Here is a 19,997-nt window from a genome sequence, read left to right as displayed (position 1 = left end):
TGCTTGGAATCAGAATTAATATGGTTGTAGGTGTTAATTCAATGGAGAAAGGTTGTGACACAGACTGCTTAATCCAGAGAGAGTATATGTGTATATATATTATATGCATATTTGTGTATATATATATATATATATATATTTATATATATATATATATATATATTTATATATATATATTATATATATATATATATATATATATATATATATATATATATATATATATATATATATATATATATATTTATATATATATATATATATATATATATTATATATATTATATTATATATATATATATAATATATATATATATATATATTTATACACACACACATACATATATATATATATATATATATATATATATATATATCTATATATATATCAGCAACAACTTCCCTTCCTAGACATCTTCATTAAGAAATCTAACAACGTAATAGAAACAGATATACTATAAGCCTATGGATTTCAAGCAATATCTACTGTTCATCTCATACCACCCCAGACACACCAGAATGAATATCCCCTTCAGCCTAGCACAAAGGATATGTACTATAGTTTCTAATGCAATCACCAGATACACACGACTACATGAACTAAAGGATTCACTCATCATTGGGAACTACCCATCCTCACTAATTGACATATGCTTTCAACATGCCCTTCAGCTGAACATCCAGGAACTCAGACATCCCAAATTAAAAAAGACTTAAAACCAAAAGCCCTTCCATACATCTCCACACACAACACTTTCAAAAATGAAGCCTTCGACACCATCCTCAAAAACATACCCCTGCTAAAAAAGGACCACAGAATGAACTTAATCCTCCAAACACACACCATCATAAAAAGCAAGAAACAGTGTTGTACTCTGCATATTGCTTGCAATGAAGTTTTTGTGAAAACCTATTCCATCTTCAGAAGGATAATAGTTGCAGTAGAGAAATGAACATGTATGAAAAGGGGAAGGTTTTGAGAAATGAAGGGTCAGATTTATTAATAGTCTAAAACTAGAGGAAGGTACATAAATAAAATGCACTATCTAGATAGAGACAAGACTTTCTTAAGGAGATGATTTATGAGGGAAGAGATGGGCAGTAAGTAAGAGAGACATGAGAAGATAAGGGTGGGCATTATTAGTTCAGCCTGCCTATTAGGAAAAGGTATTGAGTGATTGGGAACCTGTAGGTTTGTGGGGAAGTAGGATGAAAAACGATAATATACATACTCACATAGGCAATTTAGATGTGTCTAAGACAATGGTCAGTACACTATAAGTAGGTGGGGATAGGGTGAAGCAGAGAAGAATTTAAGGATTACTGAGATAAGATGAATACCTTGTGCCTGTAGAAGAAAGAATTATTGTTGTAATTATTATTATTAAGCTGACCACAGTTGCTAATTTTTAACTTGTGTGAGTAATAACTAATTTTCTTCTATGACAGCTCTATAATAACTGTCAAAATCACCATACTATAACAGAATCAGTTACCTCTTGATTTTTATCTCAAAATGAGCTGAATTGACATAAAACATCATGTGTTACATAATATTGTGTGAATGAATTTCACCTGCCATAACAGTATAGCTGTCTGAAGAATAGTCTAAAAATCTGTATTTACTATTTTTCATATTTGAACTCAAAGATAACATATTTATGAAACAAACAAATATTTCATATTTTAAGAATGTCATATCATTTTCAGAACTACTAATTTTCTAAGTAGTCTGAGTACTTAAGAATTGTAGAAATATTAAGTTTCTCTCTCACGAACTTTCTCTTGTATTCAAATTATGAAAAGTATACTTTACTTTTGAAAAACATGTAAAATACCCCTTATTTTGCTGTTACTAAATAAATGACCTTCATTTTAGATTTTCTCTTACTTCCTACTCACTTTATTGCTGTTTTATCTTGACAAAAAAATGGTGCTAAACAAAATTAAGCTTAGAAGATCATGAAATAATTATTTTATTAATGTGTCTTTAGTCTATGCATTTGATAACTTAATTTTTTTAATGTATTTTTCTCAGGTTTCAAATAATATCTAAGCTTAAAGTACAGGGTGCAGCAGAAAACAAACCTTAGATTCACTGTTCTTGATAAACGTTTTAACAGCAAATGCTTGATGTGCTTCAGTCTAAATCATGATTATAATTGAAAGAAAATAGTAAAACATTAGCTCCATGAAAACACCATTACTATCAGCACAACTTTACTATGGGAGGTTTTCCTGATGCACTCTTCATTCCTTTTTATATATATATTATCCCATTTCCTTTTCTCAGATATGTGTGTTTTTCTCTCCTCATAAATGTTTATAGTTCTAATTGAATAATGATAGAAACATAGCTTTCAAAATTTTCAATGTCATTTTGTTTATCTTCAAAATTTTAAATGTCTTTAAAAATGGAATTTGAGAAAGTGAACCTCTTTATCTTTTATATAAGTATCAATTTATGATTGATCAATGCATTAAATGCTTCAGAGACAAAAAAAAAAGTTATCAGTAGAGTTCATTATAACCCCAATCATCATTAGTGTGCAGATTTGTAGTTGGTTTCCAGAAGCTTTTGATTAAATTATGATGAAAAAATTGATTTTACTGTTTTGATATGTTTTTATGAATTTTAAATAGCAGCTTGGATAACCCCTTAAGAAATATTGAATTATTCAACTTGAAAGAGCTTTTAAACAGCTGATTACAAAGCATTAACTTCATCTTTCTTTAGATATTGGTTATGTTACATTCTCAAATGTTTTCGTTTACTTAATTATAAATTACTTAAACAGTTAACTATTTCATGATAAACTTGAAGAAGTAAGAAAAAAAAACGTTTGCAATTTTTCTTCTAAAAATTTATGTATAACATTGAATTGCAATGACAATGATGGAAATATTGAATGAGCCAAACGATTATTAAGAATAAGTTAAGTTACTATCTTGTAACCGAGAAGGAAAGTGTTTCAGAAACTATGTTAGATTAGAATATTTTAGAAAGAGTTTAAATCTTTTTCACCTTTACAAACTCAGTTTATGCTGAACTATATTTGTATTGTGTTCTTCCTGAAAGATGCACTCTTGTGATTTTATTGCATTTTGCTTGAAAAGTATATGAAATACTTATCTTTAATGAGATGTAGAACTGTTGCTGTTTAGCTTCAAGTTCTGCTGTCATTAAGTATTCATATGACCAAAGGCATTCCAGCCATGACTGTTCCAACTTTTAGGACTTTGAAGTATTACTTACATAAAATGTCCTTCAATTAAGATGAGAGGGTGTGATATGAGGGAGGTTTCCTTTAAGAAATAAGTGCTTCATATTATTGAAGTATGCACATGTGAACTATTTACAGATAAGCGGGTTTTGTCTCTGATTTACAGCATTGTAAATTTGAAATCAAGTACCACATTTCTGACCTAATGGTTCTAGGTTTCATACCTACTTTTCAGTTTCATGCCTACTTGAATGCCACTGTCTTAATTAATTATATTGGCATATTTGGGTGCATTAATTACTTCTGTATCTATCCTCTAAATCACAGTTATAAATCTATGTTGAATTTGACTTCCTTTTCCTGCTGAAGCAAATAATGGAATCCAAAATGCACATTATTTTGTAAAATTTAATATCTTTGACCAAAATTTACACTCATGAATGAAAACTGGATTTGTTTAATATCTAGGTGATATATTTCCTATTTGCATATTTATTACATTTATAATACTCATTGCTTGTAATCCATGATTTGTATTCTGCAAAAGGCCTAAAAATTAATGGTTGTTGATAATATGACCAAAAACATGCCATAAATATATTTTCATTATTATTTTTTTTTTATCAATGATATTAAGGTAACATGAAATTTGATCACAAAATAATCTTGGATAGTCAGAAAATTTATTTGTTGTGCGTATTTGTTGCCTTAATTTCAAATAATTGAAAAAATAACTACTACATTATAAAAGATACTAAAATATTGAACCTTTTTCAGAAGTGTTTCCTTCATAACTCCAATTTCTAATCTATTTCAATGTTTTGTGTAAGAACTTGAAGAAAAAGAATACAAAAAGAGCTAAGTAAGTGGGGGATAGTATACATGAATATTATTCATGAAATGTTCACTCAGTAATAGAATACATAGACTAGTTGTATGATTGAAATACATATAAAAATGTTATTTATGGCTACTATTCTATGTAAGGTATATAAATAGTGGTTATAAACTTAATAGACATTGACTAAAGAGTGGTGAGCAAGCATAGGAAGTAATAATAAAGTAAGTCATATTGACTTCAGATAAGTTGTAGCATGTTTAGTGGGCATGCACACGCGCACACACACACACACCACACACACACACACACACTCTCTCTCTTTCTCTCTCTCTCTCTTTCTCTCTCTCTCTTTTTCTCTCTTTCTCTCTCTCTCTCTCTCTCTCTCTCTTTCTCTATCTCTATCTCTCTCTTTCTCTCTCCCTGTCTCTCTCTCTCTATCTCTCTCTATCTCTCATATTTAGCATCTGCCACCTACAGTTTTGCAAAATACAAAGGCTGAAAGATATGTTAGTCTGTAAAATATTACCTGGAGAAAATTTGGAGAGAATGCTGTACATCTAAGATAAGGAAATAGTCTGATAAATAGACATCTTAAAAAAAAAAGTTAACAATTTGGAAATTAAATGGGCACAACAAATATCATTTTTCAATAATGGATAGATGTATTTAGATTTAGTATCAATACCAGAAGTCTCAGAAACTATATTCTTAAAAAGATGCTGGCAAAATTAAGAAAAACAAGTTACACAAAGCTACATTGGTAACAAAGAAGTCTTAACTCACTGTAAAGGTGATGCAGTTGAGTGGCTGGCTGTAAGTAGCTGTTTCGTGTTTGGAGAAACACAAAATGGAGACAATCAGGTTAAAGTTTGTATGTTATTCTCAGTCCAGCACCTTGTAAATGTTTTTATACGGTCTAGGAATATATGATACTTTTAACTCAGTAGGTATGGATTTCTTTGAAAGTTTATGTAAAGAACTGGTTTAAATATTGGAGTTGTTTGCATAGATTTCTACGCTTGATTCTCAGAATATGTATTTAGCATAATTGTATTGTAACCATAAAACTCTCTTTCTCTGTTTAATATATCATCATCTGCAATTAAAAGTCCATTCTCCCTGTTTGTATGGGTCAGATGGGATTCATTGAGGCAGCTGGATGCCCTTTCTACAGCTAATTCTCACCTGTTTAGTTTTTCCTCGTGACTGGACATGTCATGGGTAATTGGAAACAAAGGACATTACTTGTATATGCCATGCAGCGGGATTGAACTTAAAGCTATTTGGGAAGCTAACTGCTTAACCACACTACCATGCAGCACCTATTCTCTCCAGTGCACACACATGCACACACCATTATCATTATCATTTAATGTCTGTTTTCCACATTGGCATGTGTTGGACGGTTTTACATGTGTCACTGAGTTGCAGGACCATGTCTTCATTTAGTGTCTGAGGTTTTGGTATAGTTTCTGTAATTGTATGCTCTTTCTAGCACCAAACACATTTTTTCCTTTTTTTCTGGGGTCACACTAACTCTAGTGAGGTTTTCCCTAGAACCTGCAAGACTAAAGATCCCCTTAAGCTGAGTAGTAGTGACTAGAAGGGGGTGGGTAGTTTTATGCTTAGTTTTAGAGGTTAAAGTATGATATACAGAACAAGTTGTTTTTTTTTATTACGGAGGAGATATGTGCTTACTCTGTATTATATAAGGGTGAATAGGAGTAATTGGGGTAGAGATAGAGAGATATAGATGCTGGCAATATGGTATCAGGATAAGCCTTCCATACACAAGAGGGTGAAGAGAAGAGAGTATAGGGCAGAAGGTCATGAAGAGTGATTGAGTAGACACCTTAGGAATGTGTAGAAGTGAGGCTAGGGATGAGTGTAGTTATACTCATTGCCATATATATCACTTTACTGACAGTGCCTCAGTACATCTTGTATGGTATTCAGCTTTTCCTAGCTTCCTCAGTGACCACCAGATCAGGAACAAGACAACCTGTTGAAAGCTTTCTTCAGGTTAATGGATGTTAAATACAGCAGTATATTTTTAGCTCAATACCTCTGCAGTTGTTTCTCTTGAGGAAGACATCTGCAGTACTTCTTCCTGGCACAGAACTGAAAAGCATTTCAATTAAGAAAATTCTCTTTCTCATTTATTGAAGGTTTGACACTTTCATGACTAGTGCAGCAATTTAATACTTCTGTAACTATGTCTCTCTGAGACATTGCTTTTCCCCTTGTAACAGCTGGGTATGATGCTGTCACATCAGTCATTTCATGTGATATCTACCTATACTGCCTGATTGAGTACACAAGTTTTTGTAGTTGTATCCAATGTTACCAGATATTGTAAACATCTCAGCAGTAACTCTTGATGATCCATATTCTTAATTGCTTTATGTGTGATATTGCTAATATTAGAATGGCTAGTCCCTTTAGTGGGTTTCATGTTGGGAAGATCTTCTTTCTCTCATGCATATTTCATGTTATACACATACAAACATATATTTATGTATGTGTAATTATGTGTATTTCTCTTTCTATATATATCATCATCATCGTTAAAGGTCCGTTCTCCATGCTAGCATGGGTTGGACGGTTCAACTGGGGGATCTGGGAAGCCAGAAGGCTGCACCAGGCTCCAGTCTTATCTGGCAATGTTTCTACAGCTGGATGCCCTTCTTAACGCCAACCACTCCGTGAGTGTAGTGGGTGCTTTTTATGTGCCACCTGCACAGGTGCCAGGCGAGGCTGGCAACGGCCACGGTTGGATTGGTGCATTTTATGTGCCACCGGCACGGAAGCCAGTCGAGGCGGCACTGGCATCGGCCAACAGGTCTTCGCAAGCAAAGTGGGGTTGGCATGGGTGCCTGTCGTCGGATGAGGTTCCTTATCGACTTCGCTTGCCTCAACAGGTCTTTGTGTGTCCAAGGGAGGAAAGGCATGCATAAGTGGGCTGGACTCATTTGTCCTGCCTGGTCTTCTCACGCACAGCATATTTCCAACGGTCTCGGTCGCTGGTCATTTCCTCAGTGAAGCCTAAAGTTCGAAGGTCGTGCTTCACCACCTCGTCCCAGGTTTTCCTGGGTCTACCTCTTCCACGGGTTCCCTCAACTGCTAGGGATTGGCACGTTTTCACACACCTATCTTCATCCATTCTCGCCACATGACCATGCCAGCACAATCGTCTTTCTTGCACACCACAACTGATGCTTCTTAGGTCCAACATTTCTCTCAGGGTACTAACGCTCTGTCGAGTATGCACACTGACATTACACATCCATCGGAGCATACTGGCTTCATTCCTCGCGAGCTTACGCATGTCCTCAGCAGTCACGGCCCATGTTTCACTGCCATGTAGCATGGCTGTTTGTACACATGCATCATACAGTTTGCCTTTTACTCTGAGTGAGAGGCCTTTAGTCACCAGCAGAGGTAAGAGCTCCCTAAACTTTGCCTAGGCTATTCTTACTCTATCAGTTACACTTTCAACGCACCCACCCCCACTACTGACTTGGTCACCTAGATAATGAAAGCTATCAACTACTTCTAGTTTTTCCTTCTGGAAAGTGATGGAAGTTGTTTTCTGCAGATTTTCAGAGTTTATTGCTCCCGAGCATCTGCCACATACAAAAATTATCTTCCCAGTTAGCCTTCCTTTGACATTGCTGCACCTCTTATGTGTCCATAGCTTACACTGGGTACATCTTATAGAGTTTCTACCTACACCTTTTCTACAGATCGAGCAGGGCCATCTTCCTGAAGACATTTGTGGATTGTCTACCTTCCTACTTATTAGTACTTTGGTTTTAGCTAGGTTGACTCTAAGGCCCCTCAATTCTAAACCCTCCTTCCACACCTGGAACTTCTCCTCCAGTTCTGATAGTGACTCAGCAATTAGAGCAAGGTCGTCAGCATAGAGGAGCTCCCAGGGGCAACCTGTCTTGAATTCCTCCGTAATTGCCTGGAGGACTATGATAAATAGGAGGGGGCTGAGTACTGAACCCTGGTGGACCCCAACCTCTACTTTGAATTCTTCTGTGTACATGTTGCCAACCCTAATCTTACTTACGGCATCCCTGTACATGGCTTGCACAGCCCTCACCAGCCATCATCTATCCCTAGTTTCCTCATTGACCACCAGATAAGGGATCGGGGGACCCTGTCAAAGGCTTTCTCCGTGTCAATGAAAGCCAGGTACTGGGGCTTATCTTTGGCTAGGTATTTCTCCTGCAGCTGTCTCACCAGAAATATGGCATCTGGTACTTTTCCCTGGCATGAAACCAAACTGCATCTCGTCCAAGTTGACTCGCTCCCTAATCAGTTGGGCTATGACCCTCTCTGTAACCTTCATTACCTGATCCAACAGCTTGATACCTCTGTAATTATTTGTATCTAGGGCATCTCCTTCACCTTTATAGCAGTTGACTAGTATGCTGCTACACCAGTCATTGGGTATGACTCCTTCGTGTATCACCTGGTTAACTATATGGGTGACTAGGTTATAGCCGACACTGCCAGATATTTTGAGCATCTCTGCAGTAATTCCTGATGGGCCTGAGGCTTTCCCTGTCTTCATGCTTCTAATTGCCTTAACTACCAAAGAATTGTCAACTCGGATGGCTGGTCCCTTTGTTGGGTTGACATTCGGCAGACTCTCTTTATCCCGTTCATTTTCTTTATTCAGCAACCTTTCATAGTGGCATCTTCAAACCTCTCTCTTTGCATCCTCATTTAGCGCAAGTGAACCGTCATCCATGCAGATACATTTCTCTCCTACCACATCACAATTCTCTCTCACACACTGTCTTGCAACACGAAATACCTCAAGTCTTTCATCCTCACGGCGCAGAACATTGGCAAATTTTTTCTTATCCACTTCCCCTCTGGCTAAATAAACCTGTCTCCTAGCTTCCCTTCTGGCTGTCTGATACAATTCCCTGCTACCACCGTTCTTTCAGTCCCTCCAAGCCTGTTTCTTTTGTCTAATAGCCCTGTCAACCACATTGTTCCACCACCACGTTACTCTGAGTCGAGATGGGACTTTTCTCCATCCACAGATCTGGTCAGTGGCTGTCTGCAGATTGTCCCGTAGAAATCTCCAGTTGTCTTCCACATTAAGTGAAGCTATATCCCCTTCTATTTCGTCAAAGGCTTCGAATAGTATGTCTCTAAATCCCTGTCCATTTGCAGGATCTTTAAGCTTCCAGACCCTTCTCCTCCAAGCTGGTCTTCTTCTGGGCAACCATTTAGCTCTGATCTTGAAGTCGCTAACTACTAATCTATGTTGAGGAGTACATTCTTCGCCTGGAAAGGTTTTGGCATTTATAAGCAGCCCTCTTTCCCTCTTTCTGGCGAGGATGTAGTCAATCTGGCTAGTGTGTCTGCCAGATCGGTAGGTGAGTAGGTGAGAGGTGGGTTTCCTGAAGTTGGTATTGCAAACCATAAGGTCGTTTGCATCGCAGAACTCCAGCAGCCTGGTTCCCTCCTCATTTCGAGAGCCAAAACTGTAGCCTCCATGAACGCCATGGAAGCCCCCGACATGCCGTCCAACATGTCCATTGAAATCACCTGCCACAAAGAGAAGGTCACTGTCATTTGTCAATGAGGTAGCCCACAATAGGGTGTTTGTGTGTGTGTGTGTGTTTGTGTACATATATGTATATATTTTTCATTCCTTTTTTTTTTTAAATCTGTATATCCATGCTAGTGTGAATTAGGTATATTATTGGGGCATTTTTTACAGCCAGATGTCCTTCCAGTAACTAACACATACTGTTTTTCAAATAAGGACTTTGATGTTGGACATTGCTCTGAAGAGGCTATGAATTTGTTGACAGAAGAAATGACACAAATACCATCATTTGTAGCTCAGTGATTTTTTTAAAGAAAAAAACCCAAAACAAACCTAAATGTAAACATACACAGACATGTTTATGATGGGCTTCTTCAGATTCTGTCTACCAGAGCCACTGACACATTTTTGGTCAGCTGAATGCTGTAATAAAAGACTCATGCTGGGTACCACTCAGTGTGATTGAATCTAATACTATAAGATGGTGAAGAAAACTTTTTAACCATGCACATACACCTTCACCTATACATACACATGCACACAGACGTGTGTGTGTGTGTGTGTGAATTGTGAATTGAAAGTCACAATGCTGGTAATAATGTACATTGAGTTGTACATCACTATATATTAATGTATGTGTGTGTGGTTGTGTACATGTGTGTATTTAGTTTTGTGTGTGCATGTGTGTAAATATTATCACCAAGTCTACTATTGTTGCCTCCTCCACCACTTGGCATTCTCTAATCCTCTTACCTCTCTCTTTCCTGTCACACTTACCTCTATCACTCAATCTCCCTAACAAAACTCCACCATGCATGCAACCTAGATACCACATAACAGATCTGTTTTGAATATGTAAACTGAGTTCCTGTAAGAATCCTTTTCTGTAGATATATCAAAATTGTACTGCACCCTCCTTAATCATGAGCAGCTATCAATTAGGGGCTTAATTGTTGCTCCAGAATATTAATTTCATCACTATCATTAGAATAGAGATACTGGAAAGGCCATACACTACTCTCCAAATCCAGCAGAGGGAAAACAAAATATGGTCATTAAATTGATCACTTGCTCTAATAGAATTGTTTTCAAAATATGTATCAAACTAGCTGCAGCTTTAACTTGAGATACATCTTCATTTAAAGTCAAGTCTTTCCATGCTGGTTTAAGTTGGATAGTTTGACAGGAACTGATGAGCTGCAAGGTTGTGTTGAGTGCCATTGATATTTTTCGCATGGTTTTTGTCTCTGGATACCTTACCTAATACCAGCTATTGTACAAAGTCCACTGGGTGCCTTATTCCTGCCCACTGGTTCTAGTGAGGCTGCAATGTAACTTGTATGACAGTAACAGAACAGGGGGGAAAAAAAGAAAAGGAAGAAGCTCCCATTACTAAGTGGAAGCATTTGAGAGAAGATCAAGGTGGTTGATTTTATGCCAAGTATTGAGAGGCGTATGAAAGAGGGACAAGTACAAGTATCTTGTTAAGGAGGAGATATATGGCTGAAGGAGATACAAGGAAGGTAGTAACTCAAGACAGAAAAGAGAACAGAAATGATGTGGATAGGGAGATGTACAGGTACATAAAGGCTAGAGTAATTGGGGCATGATAATAATTGTGAGAGGAAATAAGAGAAGATAAGAGAAGTGTTTAGAATGGAGTATTGTTGAAGAGAGAGAGAGAGAGCAGTTGCTGAAGGCTCAAAAAGGAAGTGACTAGTAGAAATAATGTGCCAAGAGAATGAGGAATGGAAGTGATTCCAGGAATAGGGTGACTGTTAGGGAGAGGAAGGGATACATGTGCTGATTCTGCTCTATAGTGAGTACAGCATTATCATATATGGAGGCATGGATGAAAATGGGGTTGGGAGGAATGCTTGACATGTTAGCAGGAGGTGGAGCAGAGTGGCCTATGCCCAAGCATTGCTGAGTGGTTTTTATGATATCATTATTACTGTAATGGATTGGTCTCTTCAGCACAGTAAAACACTAATAATCTCAGTCCTTTGTCATCTTCTCTGCAAGGCCCAGCATCTTGAGATTAGCCTTCAGTTCTTTGTCCCATGTCTTCCTGAATTTCCCTCTTCCACAAGTTCCTATCACTTTAAGCAGTCAGCATGTCTTTATGCAAATGTCCTTGATTTCTAACTCACTGAGTCTCAAATTTATAGGATGAATATAGGGAAATATGTTGATCTGGTACTTAAATGGTAATTATTTTGACACTGGAAGGGTGAGAAGCTATTGTAGATCAACCTTAATGGAACTTAGAATCTAGAGGATCATAACACAATGATGTAAGGCATTTTGTTCAATGTGCTGACAGTTTTGCTGATTTCCATTCCTCAGTAATTACATTACTATTAAAATAGAAGCTCCTCACAGCAGCCAGAATAGACTAGAATGTTGCAAGAAATCAAAGTAAAAGGTAAAAGTTCCTAATTTATTTTAAATTATATGTATAATAGAAATAATGTCAAATAACCTATGTGAAATAACATTGCAATGAGATTCCCTGGAGAGAGCAAGTGCAATGCAATGTTTAAATGTCCATAGAAATTACTACTATATAAAAATGGTACTTGTCTTTCTTTTGTTGTTTATCCTTCATTGCATTTTTAAATATGCTCTTGCAAAGTAATGCTGTATGCATATATCAGATTTTAGAAAACATTAGAAATTAACACTGGGATATTCTGAAAAATAATGCATAAATACTTCAAATTAATAAATGGGTCTTTAGGTGTAATTAAATGCAAACCAACAATCAATAGATAATTTTCTAGTCCAAATGAAATCTTACATTTATGCAAGTACTACTTTAATTATATTTTCCGTCAATAATTTCTTTTAATTAAACTCTATGTTAATAATTACCTTAGCTATTATACTTTGGCTCCTCCTACCAACTTGCCTCTATTATCTTGTATAATTATGGTATAACAGTTTTCTATCAGCATAGTTTTGTGCAAGTTTTGAGAAAGATATGTAACAGAAAATAGCATGATCCAAATTCTATTTTTCAAAAGACTACTGAAATGAGCTACTTATGCTGACATGTTCTGTCTTAGTGGAATAGATGCCAGACATGTAGTTTCTCATGTAATTTGTGCAAAGAATATCTTGTTTTGCAGTTGGACCTCCCCAAATATGTGAAGTCTTTTTTTTTTTTTCTCTAATTAAGAAATTTAATTTAGCAGGCTTTCCATGTATATATGTGCACAAAGAAAATGTGACTATCCAAGTCCAGAGCGAACTACTTGCTTTCAGTCTCAGCAAATTACCAGTGCCTGACATACAGCAGAGCCTTCTGAGCATGCATCAGACTGATTGGCCCATCATCTCCCATGTGATGTCCTTGGTCATTGTCACAGCAATGGATGACCCAATAATAAAAAGAATAACTGGTTTACAATACTTGATGCTAGCTGTTATCTTCTGATTTATGTATAAGTAAGCCAAAACTGTTGTCTGAGCTAGATGTTCTGTCATTTCCTTGGTTCACCACTTTTACAACATCCTATCTGCAACCTTCCACTCAAGCATTGCTTTTTGGTCACAATATTCATTGAGAGAAATGGTTTGATGTCAGATTATTTTCAATAACCTTGGTTTTTTTTTTAAGTAAGCTGACTGAAAATTCAACCAAAAGAACTTGTGAATTTTATTTACTATTTGCTGCATTAGAAGATGGTGCAGCTTAGTTGTGTAACTGATTTGAAAGCAGTGCTATTAATGCATGGATAAGCTTCTTTCCATTTTGAGATTTTTGATACAGCCTCTTTTAGCTGCTGGGTTTTTTATGGGGTTATTATCGGCATGGGAGCAGATAAAAATTCCTTCCGTTAAATTTTCTTTTACTTAAATATTAACGATTAATAATAAATTGCGCTGAAGAAAACAGCAGAAACTGTGTGGAGGTACCTTCATTTGTTATGAAAAAGCAGAGAGTATATCACTTTGATTGATCTGTCTTTGTAAAATTGGTGGTTTATTGAATGGAGTTTTAGTGCAGATTAACACAGATTTATGAGTGCATTATAGCTGACTTCTTGAAAATGTATTTGTAAACTATATAAAAGCTGTGTATTTAGCTTATGTTACTCTTTACAATACTAATCAATTTGCTAATACATAAAAATGATCTTTGTAAATTTTTTTTTAATACTATTTTGCACTTTAGGTAGATTTTTTTTATTTTAGTTATGTTGCATTACTGTCTGTTTGGATCCTTGCTCAAATTTTTGAGATATTTCCTTTAACAGGTTGTTAATGCCATTGACAGCATCACCTCTCCTATCAATTAGTCTTATAAAAGAAGTTGTAATTTTAGTTGATCGTAGAGTTGAAGGAAATTCATTTTAAAGCTAGTATTGTTAAAAGTCCAAAGAAAATATTGCTAAAAATAAACTATATGCAATATCAAATATCTATTCAATAATTTTATAATACTGCCTCTAAATTTATTTGCTTCTGAATCATATGAAATATTATGTTGAAGTTCATTTTCAATGTTTAAAACAAAAGAAATTTAAAAACAAGTCCCAAACTGGTTTTTTAAAATAAGAATTTATTTGTGAAAATATTTCATTTTTTTTTTATATTTAAGTTTTACTGGGTAATGTCTTTGAAATTTATTTTACTTCTGCATTTCTCAGTGAAATATATTTTCCAATATGCTCTTTGTCCCTATAAAATTGTAGTTTTGTTAATTGGAAATCTTCTAATAAAAGCTGCAGGTTGCTTTCAATTGAAGAATGAATCTTACAAGAAAATATATATAATAATGGAAGACAAAAGTTTTGATTAAATATTAAATATATGTCTGAATTATTACTTCTTTTCTTATTGTAATGTGGCTGATTGATATCTTCAATATCTTCTACATTTCAGTAGAGTGATCTTCCTATTGCGTAAGCTATAACTGAAGTATTGTTGAAGCAACTGAAGACACTGCAAAATAGATCAATCAAAACTTCCATCTTTTCCTGTGAAGATATGAAAAGTGTGTGTGTGTTTGAGTGTATGTGTGTGTGTATGTGTGTTTAAAATAAAGCAATAACTTCAATAAGTGCAAACAATTCACAATTGATCATGAAGTTTATTTTCTCATGAAAATAATAATGGAATGCATTTCTTGAATATTTATTTTCTATTGTTCAGTTTGCATTTCCTTTATTTTCATTTGTACATGTTGAGAACGACTTTGTGCACACAGTTAAGTACTCAGTAGGCTGTCAAAAATACTTTAGGTATGTGTGATATTAAGTGAAAGAAAATCCTGGAAAAGGTTTACAAAAGATACCATTATTAATTTCTTTTTACACATGTACAGTATATAGGCTGGAATTTGATCTTTACAAGAATTGTTAAAAAATCATGGTTCATATAGTTAATGGGTATTCTATGTTTTTTTTTTAAATATACAATTTCTAGCATTAGCCAAAGTCCAGTTGGAAGAGTCAGGAGAATTTAATCAGTTGAAGTAATTATAATCAACTTTAGTATGTGACTAGTACTTTGTGCATGTGTCTGTGTGTGAGCACATGTGTATCGTTGGCAATTTTCTTTCTCCTTCTTCCCTTCCTTGGACCTTTCCTTATTCTATGTTTCTGACGAAGCGCTCCGCTCAAAACCTTAAATCCTCCTTCTTTCATTCCTTTCCTGAGCGTCCAATGACACTATACTTGTTCCATGTCCTCGCGTTGTTGTGTTTTCTCTTTGTGTTTTCATATCTGGATTAACTATATATATATATATATAATCCTCATTCAGCATTCATTTTTCCATGCTTGCATAGTTTGGATGGTCCAACAAAAGCTGATGAGTCTGAGGATTGTGCCCAGATCCAGCATTTGTTTTGACATAGTTTGTACAGCTAGATACTCTTCCTAACATCAACCATTGTACAGAGTGTACTGGTGGGGTCCCCAAGTTTTCACTAGACAAGACATCTTAATTGTGTATTGATGGAGGTGAATGTTTGATAGAGGGACAGGAAGAGGTGTATTGCTGAAGAGGAAAATACAGAGGTTCCCAAGCTGGAAGGGAGCATAATGGTGAGGGATAGTGAGGGTACATCCCAAAGGTGATTATGAGAGAGAAAGAATAGATGTAGAGGAATAGAAAGAGTGGGTAGGTAAGTTAGGAAGAGTGTGCAAAGAGTGTAGCAGATGCTTAGAAATGGGGATTGATATGAATACAATATACATATATTAAAGGGTGTCCCAAAATTTACTATTTCAATGAAATCAGGCAAATTTAGAAAACAAAACTGACAATTTTATGTTTATTACTTAATTATGACATCAAACAGTCATAGAAATTGTCCAATTTCACTGAGATAGATTGTTAATTGTGGGACACTATTTAAAGAGTTTTTAAAAAGGGATTATAAATTTGGGTAAAATACTTCTCAAGCTTGCTGTTAATACAAATACGCCAAGTTATCAAAGGTTTTCTAATTGGTGTAGAACCATAGGTAATCCTGAGGAATGATCTGAAGTCGAGGTCCATCACAAGTCAACTTTGTAAACCCATTCTTGCATTCTCCAGTTAATATGGCATTTTTCATAGTAATGTACAAGAAAAAGCATAAATAATGGACTTTTCATATTTCTTTATTTGTGCATCTTATAGCTGTTTCTGATATGCATTATAGGTGCATTCATAATTCCATTTATTCAGTTGGTTGATTGATTGAAAAAACTATACAACCTTAACAAATACTATCTTCTTCAGAGTTTGCGCTTGTGGGAAAAGCCTTTATAGATTCATCAATTTAAACTGATCTTAATTTGTGTGTATATATCATCTCAATCATCATTGTTTAACGTCCATCTTCCCTGCATGTGTGAGTAGGCTGGTTCACAGGAGCTAGCCAGGTAGAAGACAACTCCAAGCTACTGTATCTGCTTTGGCAGGGTACCTAACACCAACCACTCCACAGTGGGTTCAGTGCTTTTTACATGGTACCAGCACAATCAAGGTCAATTTTGGTATGATTTTTACAGCTGGATGCCTTTCCAAATGCTAACCACTTTACAGTGAGGACTGGATGCTTTTTACGAGGCACCAGCACCAGCAGGGTCACCAAGTAACTTGTAAGACAAAGAATTTTGAGAGGGGCAGGGTCATTGGAAGAGGGAATCTTGTGTCAGATGATGAAAGATTAGAGTGTGACAGAGAAACAGGCTGAAACAGGTGTCTTGCTATAGAGGAGGTACATGGTTACCTGGCCAGGGAGGGAGAGGAAGAGAGAGATAGAGAGAGGTACAAGAAAGAGGATTTGTTGTATGACTGGAGTTTTATACCATTATGGCCTTCAGGCAAAACTGTTATAACTCAGTATGTTGTGGTGTTTGTATTTCTTGTAGTTGTAGGCATGGCATTTTTGTTTATCATACACACACACACAAATGTATATGTAAGTAGTTGCAGTACCAGATGATCAATTCATAGATTTCAGATTCTTAGACTGTGTAAGGTATTGAGGGAGTGTTGTACTTAGAAAAATAAAGCATATACATAAGATTTGAATTATATTTTGTGAACCAATATAGCAACTACTTTATACAATTAGCTTTCTTACCTCAGCTTATGTATTTTAAAAATGTCTGCATTCTGAGAAGTTTATTCAAACTAGTCATGATGCAGACAATATATGTTATGTAAAATTTTCGGATCTGTTCAGTTTGGCTCACAGATTTTTTAATTAATTTTTTAAAACTAAACAGTTTGAAACTTTGTATACTGCTTATTAATATACTTATTGAGATATTCCAATTTGTAAAATTGCTGTCAAATGACATTCTGGGCTGAAAGATTTCATTTACTTAAACACTTATAACTAAAATTTTCTCAACGTTTCAAACTATGATATCTTTTGAATATATTGATTATTGATTGATATGTGTATGTAGATATATTACATTTATAGTAACACATGCTTATTCCCGCTTGAAACTCTTCTTTCAAATCTTGCTCCTATTCCGTTTCTTTCAATTTCTCTCTCCCTCTCTCTTTTTCAGGGAGCAGTGCATTTTCAGGAAGGCAATGAATTTGAAGTTCTCATCAACATCACTGCTCCTACAGTAGAAGATGCCTATTCTGTCCATATTGAGCTTGTTGAATATAAAGAGGGACTTTTGCTTCAGTTGGTGAGGCATTTTCCTAATTTTTTTATTTTTAACTTAAAATGATTTCTGTAATGGGAATTTAATGTCACATTACTTTGCTTATGTGATTTCTATACATATTTCCTGTTCCATTGTTGTTAGAGGACATTTATATATAGACTAATAAACTTTTGTTATCCTTGGCTTCATTTCTTTTTCATTTTTCAAAATAATTAGTTACTAAATTTCATTACCTTATATTCAAACTATATAATTTTTGACATTGTTTAATTATTTTTATTCATATTTCCAGAGTTAAAGCTTCAGATAATAAACTAATAGTATAAACTGTTGAGTTTAAATACTGAAGTTTATTATACAAATCAACTTGAATTATTTTACTACAAGCACAAAATTCTGTTTTATTTGAAATTATGCATCAATAAATACATAAATGGAAAAAATAATTAAAAATATGTTTCAATAAAAATGATGCTTGTTGAAATTATATATTTTCCTCATTAAAACCTCTAAAATACATACATACACGCACATACTCATAAGTACATTCAATTGGAAAAATCTAGTTACAGGAAAAAAACAACCTTTTTCTACTTTTCATTATACTTTGCTTCATTTTGAAAAACTTTTTATATATTTGTGAAATGTTATATATTTAATTCAAATAGCTGAATTCAATAAGCACTTAATAAATTTATACCATGCTCGAAAAATAATTTTACAAGTATTATTATAATATTTTTACTATAGTTGTTTGAAAGTTATATTATTTATTTTACTAAAGTGGGTGCATACTTCATGTAAGCCAAGAAATTCTATTTAATTAAATTTATTCTCTTATGAGAACATCTTTTATGTAAATGTAGAGGGTATTCACCAGACTGGAATGTTGCAAAGAAGGATAAGTTTTGGTGTGCAATGGAGAAACTAACAGAAAAATGAAAGGCACAGAATTTGTTGTGGTAGAATGAGACTTGAATGGAATATGTCATGAGTGAATTCCTTGAAGGATGAAGTGGGACAAGTTGATGTTCTTGATAAAAATAAGAAAAAGCAGAAAAGATATATGATGTTGAAGGGGAAGGCAACATTGAGAGCAATCTACTTCTAGAATCGGCAGAGAAAACTTAGATGTTAAGAAAATGGGAAAAGTAATGAGATTAAAAGCAGGATAGCCAATGACAGTTGAATGAAATATGTTAAAGGCAGCAGAAAGTTGGGGTGTAAAGAAAATAATGAAGGTCAGCCCATTAGTGGTGGAAAAAGACCATTTCCCAGCAGACTATGAGTTTTTTCTTGTGCTTCTGTACAAGGAGAAAGGTAATCCCTTTGACTATTACTCATAAAGTGCAATAAAGTTATTGAAGCAAGGGATGAAGGTAACAGGGTGTTAGAAAAGGAGATGAGGAAGAAAGTGAAGGTAAATTAAATGCTATTTGGATTTATACCAGAGAGAAGGATGACCAATGCAATTTTTTTTTCTGGCATGGTACTTACTAGAAAAAGTACAAAGACTGGAGGAGGAAGTTGTTTCTTGTGCATTTTTTTGATTTGGAAAAACCTTCCAATAAGTTCCCTCATGAAGTGATGACTTGGACATTAAGAGAGGAAGTTAGGAATAGCAGAATGATTGATTAAAATATTGATGTTGGGGTATGAGAGAATGAGTACAGTTGTGAGAAGAAAAGACAGGAATAGAGATGATATTGAAGTGAAAGTTTTAGTGTCTCATGGGTCAATATTAGCCCACTACTATTTGTAGATTTTAGATGGAAGTTTAAGGTGTATAGAATGATCCATTACAGTAGTTGCTGTACAGAGGTGGGCTAGGGTTAATACTATAGAGTTTGATTGGTTTGTAGATGATTCAGTGGAAGGAATGCATGGAAGCAAAAGGTAGAAAGGAGAATATTGGAAAGACAAAAGTGATGACAAGTGGTATCACCTTTGTCATCACCACTGACAAAGGTGATGACAAATGGTGAGTGGGAAAAGCAGAGAAGTGACTGTATGCAATGTGCAGAAAGTGTATTGGGTTAAACTCCATTAAATGTACAATATGCATTGGGTAGGTTCATCAAAAATGTAGTTGTGTGAGAGGGATATTAAAGTTCTATCTAAATTTAAGTGTAAGGAGAATATAGAGAGAATTGCTGAAGTGGGTCTTGCAAAAGAAATAGAGATGAAAGGAAATTATGAAATCATTTTGTTACA

At 34.9% G+C, this 19,997-nt stretch overlaps 1 protein-coding gene across 6 annotated transcripts in view; it reads left to right on the top strand.

The window, feature by feature from the left end:
- Positions 1 to 19,997, top strand: part of LOC115209612 — a 278,107-nt gene that overhangs the window by 47,160 nt on the left and 210,950 nt on the right. For all 6 annotated transcript variants that reach the window (XM_036501249.1, XM_036501248.1, XM_036501246.1 and 3 more), the window contains exon 3: positions 17,676 to 17,804. In XM_036501249.1, the coding sequence (XP_036357142.1) occupies positions 17,676 to 17,804 (129 nt within the window). The remainder of the gene's footprint in view (positions 1 to 17,675; positions 17,805 to 19,997) is intronic.

Source organism: Octopus sinensis, linkage group LG3 (assembly GCF_006345805.1).
Source record: "Octopus sinensis linkage group LG3, ASM634580v1, whole genome shotgun sequence".
NCBI classification, from domain to species: Eukaryota; Metazoa; Mollusca; class Cephalopoda; order Octopoda; family Octopodidae; genus Octopus; species Octopus sinensis.
The sequence above is the reverse complement of the archived record's forward strand: the minus strand, read 5'-3'. Positions and strand labels throughout refer to the sequence as shown.